Source organism: Hyperoodon ampullatus (assembly GCF_949752795.1).
Source record: "Hyperoodon ampullatus genome assembly, chromosome: 19".
NCBI classification, from domain to species: Eukaryota; Metazoa; Chordata; class Mammalia; order Artiodactyla; family Ziphiidae; genus Hyperoodon; species Hyperoodon ampullatus.
In genome coordinates this window covers 7,182,097-7,200,461 of record NC_136932.1, presented here as the reverse complement: position 1 = coordinate 7,200,461, position 18,365 = coordinate 7,182,097, and the positions used below count along the sequence as shown (strand labels likewise).

At 45.4% G+C, this 18,365-nt stretch overlaps 1 protein-coding gene across 3 annotated transcripts; it reads left to right on the top strand.

Annotated features, from left to right (window-relative positions):
* Positions 1–757: 757 nt before the first annotated feature.
* On the top strand, positions 758–18,365 carry EZH1 (enhancer of zeste 1 polycomb repressive complex 2 subunit; the record flags this gene model as incomplete). Of its 3 annotated transcripts, none has more annotated exons than XM_079725713.1 (19): positions 758–877; positions 1,002–1,130; positions 2,227–2,346; positions 3,993–4,113; positions 5,856–6,032; positions 7,165–7,267; positions 7,727–7,890; positions 8,276–8,367; positions 10,640–10,820; positions 11,069–11,265; positions 13,028–13,119; positions 14,042–14,082; positions 14,563–14,688; positions 15,713–15,891; positions 16,385–16,480; positions 16,891–16,972; positions 17,439–17,519; positions 17,937–18,021; positions 18,305–18,365. In XM_079725713.1, 19 exons carry the CDS (start codon positions 761–763, stop codon positions 18,363–18,365), a joined length of 2,244 nt encoding a protein of 747 aa, XP_079581839.1. The 3 variants fall into 3 exon arrangements, with proteins under 3 accessions (XP_079581839.1, XP_079581837.1, XP_079581838.1); XM_079725711.1 differs by having other exon boundaries at positions 761–877; positions 1,002–1,103; XM_079725712.1 differs by lacking the exon at positions 2,227–2,346 and having other exon boundaries at positions 761–877.

Here is an 18,365-nt window from a genome sequence, read left to right as displayed (position 1 = left end):
ACTGCGGGAATCAGGGTCTAAATATGCTCCACTGACTTGAAACCACTGTCTATTCTCTTTTGAAAAGCTGAACATTTGTTTGGCCTTTGTGTCTTGCCGTTCCTCTGAAGAACAGAAGACACCTGTAAAACTATACCCTTTGCCTTGCATTCTACGAGGTAGGTAGAGTGTGGTACGATAAGTACTTCTTTAAAACTGTGAACCTTAATTCAAACACTGCCCCCCCCGCAAAAAAGTGATTTGCAATGTTATATATTTCCATGTGTCTTGATTTAGAGATAAGATTATGCTGTTGTCATATCCGACCTTTATTGCTAGGCATGTGGTAGATTTAGGCAGTCTAGCAGGTGTAGTTTTATCCTGTGGGTGGATCTTTCCACGAAGCTCTTTGATATTAACTTAGTTCTTGCTAAACATTTCTCTTAATAAGGTAGAGTGGCTAGGCTTCCAAATTTCCAAGTAATCCAAGTTCCTAAATATCTGTGAAAGGACTTCTTGAGAGCTAAATTAAAAACAAGGTACCACAGGACAGAGGCTAAGCTTGTGGGTAATCAGACCAGAAGTTGCTGGTATGAAATCTTTTCTTAATTGGAACTTTTATTGAACTCATAGATTTGGGTTCTTTAAGCTTATGTTTTTATGACTAAATGTAATGGGAATGAAAGCATAATTGACCATGTTTATTTGAATTTGAGGAATGCTTCATTTCCAGGCAGTTGAATGCTATTTATCATCTCTGCCTCTCCTTGGTTACAGCAAAATGGATTTACCAAACCCCCCAACTTCCAAATGTATCACTTACTGGAAGAGGAAAGTTAAATCTGAATACATGCGACTTCGGCAACTTAAACGGCTTCAGGCGAATATGGGTGCAAAGGTAAAAATACTTCTCAACTGAAAGGTTATGTATTTTAACATATTGATCCAATATGGAGGGGTTGGATTTCTTTTTTCTTACTCTTCTCTTGAAATCCTAACAGTTTTTTCTTCGTCTCTGCTAGGCTCTGTATGTAGCAAATTTTGCAAAAGTTCAAGAAAAAACCCAGATCCTCAATGAAGAATGGAAGAAGCTTCGTGTCCAACCTGTCCAGTTGATGAAGCCTGTGAGTGGGCATCCTTTTCTCAAAAAGGTACTTCCAGTGTCAGCCTTCCTCTCTTCCTTGAACTTGAGGGGTTTTTTTCTGTATTTGTGATATTAGAAAATAAGGGTAATGGATACAGCTACTGTAGTCATCTTTGAATAACTGGGATGGTAATTGTTCTTCTCAGTTAATGAGTATAATCATGAGTTTTTCATAGAAAAATAAGACATTTACTGTCTACCTTCCTGGGCTCTGTATACAAGCTTCAAAGCAACCTTTTTTGTGCCTTGTTTGGCACCTCCACTACTTTGAAATTGGGAAAGGAATGCCATGGATAATGGATAGGAGTATATTGATGAAAGGGACATCCCTTTCTGTAAACTAAAAAATCATCCTAGTTTATTACAGAGATTTTTTTTTTTTTTTTTTTTTTTTTTGCGGTACGCGGGTTTCTCACTGTTGTGGCCTCTCCCGTTGCGGAGCACAGGCTCCGGACGCACAGGCTCAGTGGCCATGGCTCACGGGCCCAGCCGCTCCGCGACATGTGGGATCTTCCCAGACCGGGGCACGAACCCGTGTCCCCTGCATCGGCAGGCGGACTCTCAACCACTGCACCACCAGGGAAGCCCTAGAGATAATATTTTTAAAATATAAAAAGCAGATCGTTTATTGAGAGCAACTTTCTTTCCCAAAGCAGAATGTGACTGTAATCTCTATACTACTTTGCTTCCCCCTGTACTGTCCCCATCAGCTATGCAGCTAAGTTGATGTCTACTGTCTTAAAGTTTAGGTCTTCAGGAAAACTTCCTTGTCTTCCTCCTTATCTCCTAGGACTCTCAGAGGCCCTTTGCCATTGGGTTCAGCCCAAGGAGACCAACAGTTTTAGATTGAGATAAACATCAGTTGAGTGTGGGAGGCACTGTGCTGGACTCTGTAGAGGATGCACAGGTGAATAAGAGACAGTTCCTGCTTTCCACAGGTTTACACTTGAGTGGTTCCTTTTAGGAGCTGATTGTTACAAAACCCTCAGCTTATTAATTTGTAAGAATTAGAAGGCTACTGGGATCATTTTGGAAGGAAACTCCAATTCTCTCTTGGGTTGTGTGCTTGCCCTTCCCTTTCCACGTCATTTCTTACATTTCAGTGTACCATAGAGAGCATTTTCCCGGGATTTGCAAGCCAACATATGTTAATGAGGTCTCTGAACACGGTTGCGTTGGTTCCCATCATGTATTCCTGGTCCCCTCTCCAGCAGAACTTTATGGTACGTATTGAAAGTACCGTGGTGATTGTTTAAACTTAATGATTTTTTTTTAATGTTGATATGCTGGCACTCCTCTTAGGGTAAAGATTGTCAGAATATACTTAACAAAGCTTGGACCTGCAGAGCAGAATGTTTTTGTAATTTATTGACTCTGAAAAACATGTATTGCAAGTTGTTCTAACTTGTTAGATTTTGTGCTCTCTGAAGTGTACCTCAGAATTGATGCTGGTTCTTTTTTGAATGAAAGAGACTGGGCAAGAGTCCAATTTTCCTTTACTACCTTGGCCCAATTTTATAACATTATGTGCAGTTAAATGCAGTCTAAATCAGACACTTCTTTCAGCAGGTTGACAACTCCCTGCTGATGGAGCAATCCTTTCTTAATACCCTAAAGGCAAGATGCTATGAAAGCCGCTAAGATAACAGAGGCGCACATGGATCTACAATCCTTTCATCTGGGCCTTTATGCTGACTCCTATTAGGATTATTTGTGGTTCTGATAATCAGTTCTCTCTAAATATGATGGCAATCGCTTATCATGCCTGGTGACAGATAGCAGTTCTGCTGACTGGAATAGGGTATAGGTTTACAGAAGGAAATCCATCTCTTAGAAGAAAATTCAGAGTAATTTTACTTGATAGTTGGAGAACTAAGAATGACCATTCTCTGCTGAACCAAAAAATAACATAAGATAAAATAAAATAAAATAGAATAAAATTAAAATGATCCATTAGTATTGTTTATTGCCAGAAAATATACATAGCTTGTACTGCAGTTGACTTTAGATTCCCACTGAGTGTGAGTAATTTGAATTGTAATCATAATTTTTTATTATGTTTATCCGAGGTTAGTCTTAGTCTATATAATAGAATATACAAATACTTTATGGTTGCCAGTTTCTGTTATAAACACTCCAGTTATACTGCAGATTATACTCTTGGAAGCCTTCCTTTCATTTGTCTCTCTACTTATGAGAAGAATTAGAATTGAAGACCTTTTAAACTGTTGTTCATGTGATATTTATACCTATTTCACAATGATGTTTAGTGGATAAAATGACGTAATAGATGGAATCACTGTGAAAAAGAAATGCACTGTCACATTCTAGGTGTTGGTGGAAATATCATTGTTAATATCCAGCTTAACATTTGGTAGTTAATATTCTCAAATAGTAAAACTGACTTCTTGGGCCTCCCTGGTGGCGCGGTGGTTGAGAGTCCGCCTGCCGATGCGGGGGATACGGGTTCGTGCCCCGGTCTGGGAGGATCCCATATACCGCGGAGCGGCTGGGCCCGTGAGCCATGGCTGCTGAGCCTGTGCGTCCGGAGCCTGTGCTCCGCAACGGGAGAGGCCACAACGGTGAGAGGCCCGCGTACCACAAAAAAAAAAAAAAAAAAAAAAAAAAAAAAAAAAAAAAAAAAAAACTGACTTCTTTTTTTCTTCCAAGAGTAGCATTACCCCTTTCCATTTGAGGTTTTGTTGGCAAAACAAAATGACCAGTCTTTAAAATGTAGTTAATTTTTGTAACCAAAGGCATTTTCAGAGGCTTTAAAGCAGCAAAAAAGGCTTGGCAAAGGTTCCTTTAAACAGGAAAGAGGAGCTTCACAGTGGATTCATGGAATGAATCACATCTGGTTTGATTTCAGGTAGAAGATGAGACAGTTTTGTGCAATATTCCCTACATGGGAGATGAGGTGAAAGAAGAAGATGAGACTTTCATTGAGGAGCTGATCAATAACTACGATGGCAAAGTCCACGGTGAAGAAGGTAGTGGCACTGGGCTCCTGGACTTTGTTAGGATGGTGCCTTTTATTTGGTGCATTGTTGTCTTGCTTTTATCTGTTGTCTCATGGTGTATACACTGAAGAATATTTCAATGTCACCACATGGCTGGGAGTAAACATTTTATATTACCAACACCCCTGTTAAATTTTAAAAGGAGTTGGGGGAATTCCCTGATGGTCCAGTGGTTAGGACTCCGAGCTCTCACTGCCAGGGGCCCGGGTTCAATCCCTGGTTGGGGAACTAAGATCCTGCAAGCCACGTGGCATGACCAAAAAAGGAGTTGGGACATAAAAGTAATCAGTGGCTAGAGAGAAAGTTTAGCGAACAAATAAGTTTGATCTTTGGAGTTTTCCATAAATCCATCTAAGGCTGTTTTCTTTGTTTCCCTTTCTGTGAGATTGGCAATGAATATAACCTCTCTTCTTAGATCCAGAGACCCCCTGGATCTCCCAGAAGTTGGTTATAATATTCTGACTTTCCTAAAAGTGTTACCAAACCAAACTTGGGTCTGCTTGCCCGCGTGTAGTAAAGCCAATCTTCTGACACCAGGTTGGGGTGAAGGAAAGTGCAGCATTTATGGTAGGGTGCCAAGCAAGGAGAAATACAGGTCATGCTCAAAGGACCGGAACTCCCTGATGGCTTTCACAGAAGGGGTTTTAAAGGCAGTGTGAGGAAGGGGGCCGCAGGGTGCGTGATCAGCTTGTGCCCAATTCTTGGATTGGTTGGCATCAGGGTGAAATTTCAAGCATCATCAACTTTCTGGTTTCAGCCAGTCTAGGGTCTGCATACTTGTGGTCAGCAGTTTTCCTCTGGTGGGGGTCTGCTTCTTGTAAGACAGCTTAGGAACATGTGTCAGGCCTGTATCTATATCTTTCGGGGAACTGGGACTACGGTGGTTCTCCTACGTTATAGGTTTATGGTCTAAACTGTTACCAGTTTCCTGGCCCAACAGCTATTCTCTGTTTCTGCATCTTCACATTTCCTAATCGGTACCTCCTGAGCCAGCCTTTTGGTGACTCAGGGAAGACCTGGGAGACTAAAGCAAAAGCCTTTTACTTCAAAGGACAGGGACACAGTGGCTTGTATACGATTTCAAAAGCAGGTCATTTGTATTTAGTTGTAGTTCTAGAAAAGGCTGTTAGTGTGTAAGAAGGGGAGATAGGGAGAGACTCTCCATGGATTTGCAAACCAATAGCCTCACCTGATCTTTTGACAATTGTGGGTGCTGCTGTGCTGCTGTTGAAATGCATTATTTATACACAGTGCCCCCTAGTGTTCAGAGGCTTTATCCTAAGTTGTAGTATAACCCCATATATTGATAGTATGATTTTTTTTAAAAGTATGCTGTCTTTTGATTCAAAGAAGTCACTACTGACCCATCAGCAGCAAAACCAAGTACATTTTCATTTTATCATTCTTTCTCTTTCCCATTTGTATTGTTGGAACACTTTTGTGATATTTTGGACCATAAATACAGGTTGATATTACTGAGGAAGTGAAGACCCCAGTAAAAAGAAAGCCCATAACTGGATTTCCCACTCTAGCCAGCTGAACTGTTGCAGTTGTATGAGCCAATCCAATTATTGTAATTCCCTGGTTGTCCACATAAAAATGTACATATATTATCTATCTGGGCCTCAGGAGTGAACACAGGAAAATCTTCCTAGGAGGACTAATGGAGTATAAAATGACCACTGCTCATCCATCTAAATCTTATATTTCAGAGATGATTCCCGGGTCTGTCCTGATTAGTGATGCTGTTTTCTTGGAGTTGGTAGATGCTCTGAATCAATACTCAGATGAGGAGGAGGAAGGGCACAACGACACCTCAGATGGAAAGCAAGATGACAGCAAAGAGGATCTGCCAGTAACAAGAAAGAGAAAGCGACATGCTATTGAAGGTGAATAGCACGACTTCCTAATTCCACCGTGAAAGTGCCAGTGAGAGGGAGGAAGGCAAAAACTGACGTTTGTTGCTTATTAAAGGCTGTTGGTGCTTCTCATTGGTCCACTTAAAAGGAAGATGTGTTCACTGACTAATGGTTTAAGGTAGCTGTGATCTAGCTGAAGAAGAAAGTAGGAGAACTTAGACAGTAATCGTTGTGCGTTTCTAATTATAAAAATAGTGTGTTTGGAAAATACGGCAAATTATAAAGAAGAAAATAAAATTACCCTGTTATGCTGCTGCCTAGAAATAACGAGTATTAATATTTCCTTCTAGACTTAAAAAATGTATATATATAAATATACATATGTACACCTAAAATGGGTAAAATATATATCAATTATACCTCAATTTTTAAAAAGTACATATGTAATTTAACATACATACATGGTATATGAAGTTGGTGTCATGCCACATGTGTGTGTATACACATACATAATTTTATACCCCTTATTTAGTTAATCTTGAGCATTTTCCCATGTTAGTCAATATTTAATTATTTAATTCATGAGCATTTTCCCATGTTAGTCAATATTTAGTTATTTAATTAACTTCACATTTCATTATACTATATGTTATCTAATTATACTATATGTCTAGACACATAGTCTGTCTCTCGTTATAACGAAGTTATAGTATCCATCTTGTTCTTCAGCATCAATATTATGGTAGGGTCCTTCTGCACTCAGGTCTCTCCATAAAAACTTCTGTTTTCACCTCCAGATTCTGTCTGGGACTGTGGATTTTTTTTTTTTTGGCCACACCACACAGCTTGTGGGATATTAGTTCCCCGACCAGGCCCTCGGCAGTGAAAGCTCAGAGTCCTAACCACTAGAGCGCCAGGGAATTCCCCTGGACTGTGGATTTTGTTGTTATCATGTAGATGAATCTGATTTCCTTATTTACTGGTGGCCTATTAGATAGGTCCAGGTAACATTGACCTTCTTTATGTATTCCTAAACCGTCGATGGTTAGGTTAACAGAGCAGCTCTAATCAAAATGCCGTGACAAAAGGAAAAACGATCGAATAGCTTCGTTTGCGTATTCTGATTATGGCACTCAGGAACTTTTTGTCATTTCTAATTCAGGCAACAAAAAGAGTTCCAAGAAACAGTTCCCAAATGACATGATCTTCAGTGCGATCGCCTCAATGTTCCCTGAGAATGGTGTCCCAGATGACATGAAGGAGAGGTAGGGAAGGCTGCCCCCTGCAGGCCATGTAGAGCACTGCGGGGGGGGAAACTTTCGTACAAGCTTGTTTTTGGCTAATAAAAAGCCCCATTTCTGGTAAGTGCATGATGATTTGCCTACACTTCTGATTACCTCTGAATGCCCATTCCCATATTAAGGGACATCGTTTGCTGGCTTTTAAGTAAGTCTGGGCAGAGAAGTTTAAAGATTTTGCCACTTTTCTGGAGAGTTACTCCAGCACCATATTTATCACATCTTTCCCTCCCTTTACTTTCAGACACACGCCGAGCCCAGCATAATTACAGTGGTGAACCCACTTGGTTATACATCAAGACCTATAAAAAAAACGCCCATTCTCCCTTGGCAGACCGTTCGCGGATGACTGTCAGTACTCAGTCTGCGTTTTCTCAGTGCAGACATTCCCTTGGAAGGAACTCTCACCTCTCTTTTCTTAACTAGGTATCGGGAGCTCACAGAGATGTCAGACCCCAATGCGCTCCCCCCTCAGTGCACACCCAACATCGATGGCCCCAATGCGAAGTCCGTGCAGCGGGAGCAGTCCCTGCACTCCTTCCACACGCTCTTCTGCCGGCGCTGCTTTAAATACGACTGCTTCCTTCACCGTGAGTGGGGCGACCCTGAAATGCTCTCCTGTTTTCCATCCCCAGCCACCATTTCCTTCTCTTTATTTCAGTTTATCCGATAGAGTTCCCGGCTTCTGATCTGATGATGGTTTTACAAAGGGCCAATTCTATTTTCTCTTGCTCAGTTATAGTGCAGCGTGCTTTGCATGGTCAGGACAGAATACCCAGCAACGCAGTTGTCCCCGAGTACCCCCTAGCTTTGGAAGAAGTGTGTTGATGTCAGAAATGATTTGGTTTTGTGCACCTTGATGATAGCTGTTTTATATCTAAATTCTCCTGCAGTAGCTCCCTAATTCAATTTTGTTCCTCCCTCTCCTGTCAAGTGGATGAACCATTGGCAACAGGACAGTTTTGTGTTTTCCAGCTTTTCATGCCACCCCTAATGTATATAAACGCAAGAACAAAGAAATCAAGATTGAGCCAGAACCGTGTGGCACAGACTGCTTCCTCTTGCTGGTATGTTTTTAAGCTGTTCTGCCATTGTTAAACTTCATTGAAAACTGAGCAGGAAATGGTCCTTGGGCTTTCTACCCCAGGAAACACACACCAAGTGAGCTGGTACATTGCACCCTGGGGGTCACACAGTACAGGTGAAACATGGCTTCTGCTCTTAAGGAGCTCCCAGTTATTGCAGCAGTAGGACTGTGAAGTTAGTCTTATGGAGTGAGGTTTGAAGAACATTAAGACTTTCTTGCTCTAAATATCAGCTACTCAGATTTCAGAGTCTGAAACTGTGTTGTTTGAATTGGAGCTGTATGTGTGTGTGAGACACCATTTTCTTTGCTGTCTCCCTTTAAATGCATATAAATGTAGGAGGAATAACACGTGAAGGTGCTGATGTCTTATGTGAGTTAATCAACCAGATGGACCCTTCCCCGATGGACAGACCTCATGCAGCGGCATAAAGTCTCCTGCATTCATGTGGGGAGGCGGTACACTGAGAGCTCGAAGGGAATAGGTTCAGTTGGACTTGCCAAAGACACAGTTCTGCTTTCTACACAACAGGGTGAGCTTAGGTAAAGAATAAAATACCTTGATAAAATTTCTGCTACCACTTAAAATGAGGTTATACAGCCAAGTGCCTCTGGGACCATCTTTAGTGGGATAATAGAAGGAAAGATGGTAGAGAGTGCCACTGGATAAAAATCTGGAAAATGTGCCACATGGTAAAGCAAAAGAATAAATAGACTTTATCTGATTTATTTTTTCTGTAATATGTATTAATGCTTTCCTGTGTGTCAAGCAGTAGGCTGGCCCTTAACATATATTATCTTATTTTCATGCTTATATCAACATATTGAGGTGGAGAAACTATAGGTTATAAAAGTTACATATTTTGCCTAAAGATTGTTACTGTGTCAGTGGTGTGGCAGTGAGGAAATTCAAGCTCTGGTCTAACTCCACAGTCCATGCTTTTTTTTTTTTTTTAACACCATGTTATGTCAACATACCAGCATTTATATAACTCAGAAGGACATTGCCCTCTCCACAGTAGCTTCCTGGAATCCTGTGTATGTCACATTGTAGCATAGGCCCATAATATCAGATTCAATTAAATTCAAAACTTCTCTCTTGGAATTTCTTTTAGGGCCTTCTGAATATCCTTAGTAATGGTAAACCTTTATCCTTTACTTGTAGATTTAGTTTTCAGAAACAGCTAGAAATCTTTGGAAACCAAGTCTGGTGAGAAGATAGATGATCAAGCTGAATGATGTTATTTGGTCTTTTAAAAAAAAAACCAAAAAAAACAAACGTAGCTATAAAGTAACAAAACAGTATTCTTCCAAGTATAAAATACTGACTTGGAGGGAAGTTCCAAAATTAAGTAGTAATATTATACAAATTCAGGGATTATACATTTTCTTATTGAAACAGAGACAGTGTGGTAAAATGCAAAGAACAGTGAGGCCTGGAGACCGAGAGGCCTGATTCTTGTACCTACTCTGGAATATTAACTACATGCTCTCAGCAGGTCCCTTCCCCTCTCTGAACCTCATTTTCTTGCTTTTTTTTTTTTTTTTTTTGGCTGCTTTGGGTCTTGGTTGCTGCGCGCGGGCTTTTCCTCTAGTTGCGGCGAGTGGGGGCTACTCTTCTTCGCTGCAGTGCCCAGGCTTCTCGTTGCGGTGGCTTCCCTTGTTGCAGAGCACGGGCTCTAGGCACAGGCTTCAGTAGTTGCAGCATGGGGGCTCAGTAGTTGCGGCATGTGGGCCCTAAAGAGCATGGGCTTCAGCATTTGCGGTGCGTGGGCTCAGTAATTGTGGCGCATGGGCTTAGTTGCTCTGCGGCATGTGAGATCTTCCCGGACCAGGGATCAAACCCGTATCCCCTGCATTGGCAGGCGGATTCTCAACCACTGCGCCACCAGGGAAGTCCCTGAACCTCATTTTCTCATCTACAGGAGAATGTGTTCTCAAATTCCAGACAGCCAGCATGCAAATGAACGTAAGATACAACTCACCGGACGGTTGAAGATGCATAGATGCATTGATTATATCTTTATAAAGATTATTTTATAGGGCAGCTCTTTTGTGAAGAGGTATAAATTTGTAAGCTTTAGAATGTTAAGAAACTATCATGTGGTCATACTTACATGGTACAGATAAAAGAAAGAAAAAGAAAAAGCATTGTTGTAAGTAAGCCCAGATATTGAAGATGGTTTGTGATGACGGGACCAGCATGGTGGCTCTGGGCCTGGTCCTGTTTCCTAACTGTGACACGGCCCTTGCAGGAAGGAGCAAAGGAGTATGCCATGCTCCACAACCCTCGCTCCAAGTGCTCCGGGCGTCGCCGGCGAAGGCACCACGTGGTCAGTGCTTCCTGTTCCAACACTTCAGCCTCTGCCGTGGCTGAGACCAAAGAAGGGGACAGTGACAGGGACACTGGCAATGACTGGGCCTCCAGTTCTTCAGGTACAGTGAACTGAAAATGGTCTCTTCTTTCTACACAAGGTAAACCCAGCATCATCGCCTGACACCTAACATCGCTACCTTTTGAAATTGTTCATTCTTTCCACATGTTCACCTGTAAGCAGTAAGGACAGGGAACATTTTCGTTCCTAACGATTCTGCCTTTAGAATGAAGTACTGAGTGTGTGGCACACCACTGATGACAGCTGCACTCCACCTCCTTCTGTTTCTCTTATTTCTTCCTTTCTTAGAGGCTAACTCTCGCTGTCAGACCCCCACGAAACAGAAGGCTAGTCCGGCCCCACCTCAGCTCTGTGTAGTGGAAGCACCCTCGGAGCCTGTGGAGTGGACCGGGGCTGAAGAATCTCTTTTTCGAGTCTTTCACGGCACCTACTTCAACAACTTCTGTTCAATAGCCAGGCTTCTGGGGACTAAGACGTGCAAGCAGGTACTGTCTGAAAGGAACAAGAACAAGCTGCCACTCTGGTGGCCCTTTTGCCTTTTTTCTTTTTTTTTTTTGGCTGCCTTCGGTCTTCGTTGCTGCGTGCGGGCTTCCTCTAGTTGTGCGCGGGCTTCTCATTGCGGTGGCTTCTCTTGTTGCGGAGCGTGGGCTCTAGGCGTGCGGGCTTCAGTAGTTGTGGCGTGTGGGCTCAGTAGTTTGTGGCTCATGGGCTCTAGAACGCAGGCTCAGTAGTTGTGGCGCACGGTCTTAGTTGCTCTGCGGCATGTGGGATCTTCCTGGACCAGGAATGGAACCTGTGTCCCCTGCATTGGCAAGTGGATTCTTAACCACTGCGACACCAGGGAAGTCCCCTTTCTGCCATTTTGTAAGACTGCCTGTCTGTATAAAAGCTATCTGAGGCTCAGTCCTTCATGAGCCTGTGCTTCTGGGCCATGTGGTGGGTTCCCCAACCATGGGGCCTCTTGTGAATGCCAGGCCTAGCAAGGTTTGGGGATCTGCTCTCCTTGCTGAATTCTTATTTCTGTCTCTAGCCACTCTGTACCTCTTCTGGATGTTTCTACCCTCTTCAGCTTTTTTTTTTTTTTTTTTTTTGGTTCCTGCCTTTCTTTCTAAATGTGGACCCATTTCCTAGAAGGGACTCCTGGGTCTTTCTGGGGATCTTCTTATCTTGCATTTCCACTGCTGCTCCTGCTTCTGTAGCTGCAGCTGCCACTGCCCCCCCACCCCCCCGATCAGTCTTCTCAGTTGTTTTATTCTTCAAATGTTGAATCGTCAGATTTTCTAATTATGACCCCTAATAGCTGGGCCTGGAACTTGTCCGTCTCACATCATCACTAGAATCACAATTTGATAGCAGTTACTGATACTCTGGAGGCAGGAAAAGCCTGCGGTGAGAAGACAGACTGAAGCACAGGGACAGGGAGTCAGGTGTTAGGGCCAAACTGTCCAAAAGGAGAGGAACACCAGAGCTTGAGTCCTGCTCCCTCAGCTCCCTACCTTCTGAAAGTGTCTCTGTGACGTGTTCTTCATGCTCCCTCTACTTAGAACAAATAGAACCATGAGCTGAAGTGCCGTTTGCTTTCATTTCGGAGCTCACATCTAGTTCCCCAAGGCACAGGTTTTCTTGACCTAAAAGTCTGCAGAAATGTGTGCAAAACAATTTTTGTATGTATTTTCCCGAGAAGAAGATTCATAGTTTTCATGGAATCTCAAGAGGGCCTATAACCAAAAAGGAGAAGAAAAAGCTGAAAACGAATGCTCTAAGGGATGCAGCACATTGAAAGGGAACCAGCCTTCCTGAAATGCTGTCCTACTGAAATAGTCAAGGCTCTGACATCTTTCCGCCCACAGAGGGAGCTAGTGCTTAGCCGGGTGGTGCCTCTGGTCACGTCAGACTCAGTCACACAAGGTACACAGTGCCGCCCTTCCTAAGAAGAGGCAGATACTGTTGGTAAGAATCGGCTCACTCAGGGCTCGGTAGGCAGAGCAGTAGATGAAAGCTACTGACCAGGAAAGCTGTACCTGTACTCAGTATTTCTCCTTCTCGAATCAGGATAAACACTTAAGAATTAACTTCAGAGCCAGTAACCCAATGTCCCAGGGCCACTCTGTCTCTCCCTACTGAAGATGCTCAGTCGTCTGCCTGTGAGCTCTCCAGAACTCTCCCGAGCCCAGCACCTGGCTGGGTCACTTATCTGACCACTCAGCTCAAGGAGAAGTGACAGGTCCTGTTGGATTTCTCTTCCAGGTCTTCCAGTTTGCAGTCAAAGAATCACTTATCCTGAAGCTGCCAACAGATGAGCTCATGAACCCCTCACAGAAGAAGAAGAGAAAGCACAGGCAAGGGTTGGACTGAGGGCTTTCTGTGGCCGGGCTGTCCCTGTGCTGTGACCTCCCCTGGGACTTCCCTGCTGCCTCCCTCTTCAGCCACTGCCCCTCAGTTCAGCATCACCCAGTGGGGGGCCAGCCTTCTCAGTGCTCCCTGTGGGTCTGTGCCTTGGACCAGCCCTTCCCTTGTCCCTCGATGCTGTGGACCATGAAATAACTGGTTTTCCGTCTAAGCTCCCGGCCAGCAGGACGTGAGCTAGCCTCGTGGCTCCACCCTGAGGCCATTTCTTCTCACTGGGCTGTTAGTTACCACTGTGCCCACTTCTCAGCTCTGACCAGGGATTTTTTGTCTTTGGTTTTTTTGTTTTTGGCATTTGTGTTGTTTTTCTAAGTTGCATAACAACACTGTCTTCTACCTAGTCTTTGCTTAGGGTTGGAAGTTTTTTTCTGCCTTTTGGTTTTTTGTGTGTGTGTCCGACACTCTGCCTGGCTTTATTCCCCAAGGAACTGACACCAGTTCTAGATGTAGAAGGAAATCCCTGTGGCTTCTCCCTTTCAACCTCCCTGTCCTGAAATGCCCCCACATCTCCACCTCCCCAAAGAGAGGGAGGGCAGGGGAGAGGAGACAGGGAGAAACAATAGCATTTTAATAGACATAGAGGGTTGGGTTTGGTTTTGCATCTGGTTTTCGTTCTTTTACGTATGTTTGTTTATTGAGAGGGGTGTTGTTCGTGTCTAAATCTTGAGGCATAGGCCAGCTGCAGGTAGGATGGACTCCAGCTTCCATGGACCAATGTCCAGGCCTCCTGTGAAGGGATTTGGGGAGGATCCCCAGTCATCAGACCGCAGTCCCTCAGAGCAGGTCATGTTACCACTTACCCGAATCTGCAGAGTTCCCCAGGGCCATGACCCTGAGCCGTACCATCTCTTGCAGGCTGTGGGCTGCGCACTGCAGGAAAATTCAGCTGAAGAAAGGTAAGTTCCACCAGGGCGATCTGCTCAGGTCACAGCCTGTGGCCGCCCCTCCCGCTGCCTCACCCATGGCTGCACTTGTTGACCTGGCACGGCCTCCGCGCACATTGCAGGTCCCCCTGCAGCAGCTGAGAGCAGCTCAGCTCCTCACTACAGTCGAGAAGACCTCTTAGGAGGTAGAGTCACAGGCCTGTGGTCTCTGACTTTCATCATGGGCCATTTGCCAGGTTCTAGGCTTCGTTTAGTGTTTAAAATAGCTACCCTGTGATTGGACCATTTCCACACTCTCCCCACAAAGCAAATCACCCCATTGTAGCTTATGAACCATCACCTGTGATTGCTTCTCACTTCAGGGGCTAAATGTGTGTCCCAGGTTATGGTCAGAACAAGCCTCCTTTGAATGGGGGCAGCTGGACCCTTGGGAGGGAGGGCAGCTCGGGAGTACGGGCACAGCCGTGTCCTGTCTGTTCTTTTCTCTCCTAGATAACTCCTCCACCCAAGTGTACAACTACCAGCCCTGTGACCACCCGGACCGCCCCTGTGACAGCACCTGCCCTTGCATCATGACTCAGAACTTCTGTGAGAAGTTCTGCCAGTGCAACCCCGACTGTAAGAGTTCTCCGTTTGCTGCAGTAGTCGGCCTCAGCATCCTAGGTTTCCCTCCGCTCCGGCCCCCACCCCCCAGGCCCTTTGCTGCTTACGGGCCTTCTCATATTCTCCTTGCTGTGTTTGAAGCGTTCTCCAGGGAAAACAAGATACTTAAGATCTAGAAAAACCATGTTTTGAAAACCCTGATGTGTATGATTTTAAAAGCAACAATTACACAGAAATCAGCTGCTTTTCCAACTTCACCTTTCAGGGCAGCATTAAGAAACATGGGAATCGTTTTCCTTAAAGTGCAGAAACACAGCCTCCCTTTCCAGGATATTGTTTTACAACGTATACAGGTTACAATTCTGCGTGTGTCTGTTTTAGTCTCATACCTGGAGTTTTAGCATCAGGTCAGTCTGGATGTCAGCAGAGCGTGGAACAGAGGCTCGGAGTGCTTCTCTCTCACGTCTTATCCCCGCGTGCCCTCCTCCACTCAAGGCTGAGCAGTGTGATGGCAGCCCCCAGAGCTTGCAGACCTTGGTGCCCAGGCAGTTGTGCTGGAAGTACCTCCTAACCCAGAGCAGATATCAGTCTTAACCACAGTGGAGGGGTGGGGTGTTCATGCTGGGAGGGCAGTGGGTGGACGAGGAGGATATAGAACGGATGCATCCTGAAAATGATTCTTGTTTTGATAGGATGTCCCAGTGAAAAGCACTGATTTCTGCTTCTCTGGGGCACACTCCACCTCCCTCCCAGATTCTACTAACAAAGCAGGGGAGAGCATTGTTAGGGAATCTCTAGGAAACACATCTCCAGAGTCAAAGCTGCTTTTCTGACTTTCAGGCATGAATCAACCTTCATGTAGGCACTCCATTTTCTCTGAAACACACTTGACGATGTGATTATTGGGAAGGCAGCTTCTCTCCTCTGCTGCCACGTACCCTTGAACCCATAACATGCACTTCCCTGCTGTCCCTTGAGTCAAACCCGAGCCCCAGCACTAGCCTGCTTCTCTCTCTACCCTTCCCTGCATCCTACACAGGTCAGAATCGCTTTCCCGGCTGTCGCTGTAAGACCCAGTGCAACACCAAGCAGTGCCCATGCTACCTGGCGGTGCGAGAGTGCGACCCCGACCTGTGTCTCACCTGTGGGGCCTCGGAGCACTGGGACTGCAAGGTGGTCTCCTGTAAGAACTGCAGCATCCAGCGTGGCCTCAAGAAGGTGAGGGCTTTTCCCAGGACTCGGGGCCAGATGGGAGCGGGAAGGACCGACGATGCGAGTGGCCCCTTTCTACTGGTGCCTTAGGCAGTTTGTACACCAGTGTCGGCAAATCCTAACGGACACACACTTTCTGAGTTAATCAAACGTTTGGTCCCCTTGAGGGATTAGAAAAATGATCCCCTGACCTGGCCAGGCTGAGAGGAGCAGAGAGGAGGGCCGTGTCGTTGACATTGTCTGTTTTTACTGGACACCCACCGTGGGTTCCACGGGCTCAGGCCCAGGAGGTCCCCAGGGCTAGAGGAAGGGGTGTCACATCTCCTTTCACCACCTCCCCCCAGAACACAATGGCTTAGAGCCTTTTCTGTTTTCAGATCCTCTTACAGTTACTAGCTCTTTCCACCCTGCTCCCCGCAGCACACATGCACGTCCAGCACACATCCCCCACTGGCTCGCACACGCCCTGTAGTCTGAGGTTTGACTCCCTCTTCCCCAGCACCTGCTGCTGGCCCCCTCAGATGTGGCCGGATGGGGTACCTTCATTAAGGAGTCTGTGCAGAAGAACGAATTCATTTCTGAATACTGTGGTGAGGTGAGTACTATCGGTTTGGCCCACATTCTTATCTGGGGAGATACTGATGAGAAACCCTGATTTTCTGTGGGCCAGACTTCTGTGAATTAATCTCTAAATAACTCAGCTGAGTTCTCACGTGGCCTCTCAGGGGATGCCACAGAACGGTTTGCAGTCCTGAAACAAACCACTCTTTCCTGGACTTTTTGGCAAGTCAGGCTACACAAGGGGTGCGGGCAGGAGACGCTGGTCAGCCTTAGTGCTGGTCAGCCTGGGTGGACGGGGATTGGGACGAAAGAAGCCGAGCTGTCCGTCCGACGATTCTCATCGTGGTCCTCAATAAGCCCCCTCCCAGCCCTTTCTAGAGGCGGGGTGCGGTGCCCTGAGCAGACAGCCACATCCCCCTGTTTGCTCCTTGTCTGTCTCTGCAGCTCATCTCTCAGGATGAGGCTGATCGACGAGGGAAGGTCTATGACAAGTACATGTCCAGCTTCCTCTTCAACCTCAACAACGGTAGGGAAGCTCTCTCTCGTCCCCAGGTGGTCTCGGGCAGGTCTTCCTACCACATTCCCCTGGTCGTAGTACAGGTTCAGGTCAGCTCTGAGTCTTCCAGCAGATGCTTAGAGCACAGTGGTGAAAATGAACTCAGAGACTCCATGAGCCACAGTTCACTTGCTTTGGGAGAACCTCCGTTTCCGGGTTGTGTTTGTATTCAGAGCACCGAGCGCTTACACCTCAGAAATCTCCCTCCCCAGTAGATGGGAGGGGAGGTATGTGCCTCCAGCAAGAAGAGGGGCACCCACGGGGAGTGCTTCCAACACGAGGCTGCTTTCTAGCTCCTGTGGGTGTGCTGGCTTCAGAGGCCCCCCTGCATTGTGTTGTTTCTGTTACAGTTGAGTTGATTTCAGATTCAGGCTCAGGAAGCTGTAGAGTTTGTTGCCTGGTGAGCTCACGGTCTTCCTTGGCTTACTTTCTACAGATTTTGTAGTGGATGCTACCCGGAAAGGAAACAAAATTCGATTTGCAAACCATTCCGTGAACCCCAACTGTTACGCCAAAGGTGAGTTCCCAGTAACCTGGGAGGTGGGGTGGGAGATGGATGCTTCATTTACTATGATTTCTATCCGTTATTTAGTTTTTTTCATAGCTGAGTTATTTCTTTGTCCAAAGATAATCATGATTCACGTCTGGTATCATTTTGAGCCTCTCTCTCTCAGTTTTTCAATCTGCTTTTTTCACTGAATACATTATAAACATTTTCCCCCAAACATGAGTCTTTTAAAGATAATTCTTTCCCCCTGTCACTAGCCAGAATAACAGATCTAAAAGCATAGAGACAACTACCTTCACTGAGTACTTTCTAATTCCACTTCATTTATGTTTTCACTGGGAATTTGGAGAAAATCAGCCCAGACTCACTACTGACTGTTGACTTGGAGTTAAGTAGAAATCTAGCCTTGGGTTTATCCTGTTTCAGTGGTCATGGTGAATGGGGATCATCGGATTGGGATCTTCGCCAAGAGGGCAATTCAAGCTGGCGAAGAGCTCTTCTTTGATTACAGGTGAGGCAGCCGGGATTAGTCCTAGGGAAGTGACCCTAGAGGTGTAAGGGGTGGCTGTTGAAATTGATTTGGGGGCTTAAGGTGAGTGATATGGATGAAGGAGAAGATCTCATGGTGGGCAAGGCCTTTTCTTTGTGCTGATCTCTGATGCCTTGCCTCAGAAGTGGGAGCCTTGTAAACTGCTGGTAGGGAGTGGGAGGGGAAGTGAAACGGGAGGGGACTCCATATTTTCAATCACAAAAGCCTTGGTAGTAACCTGGTTCCTCCTCCTGCTTTGGGACAGGTACAGCCAAGCTGATGCCCTCAAGTACGTGGGGATCGAGAGGGAGACCGATGTCCTTTAG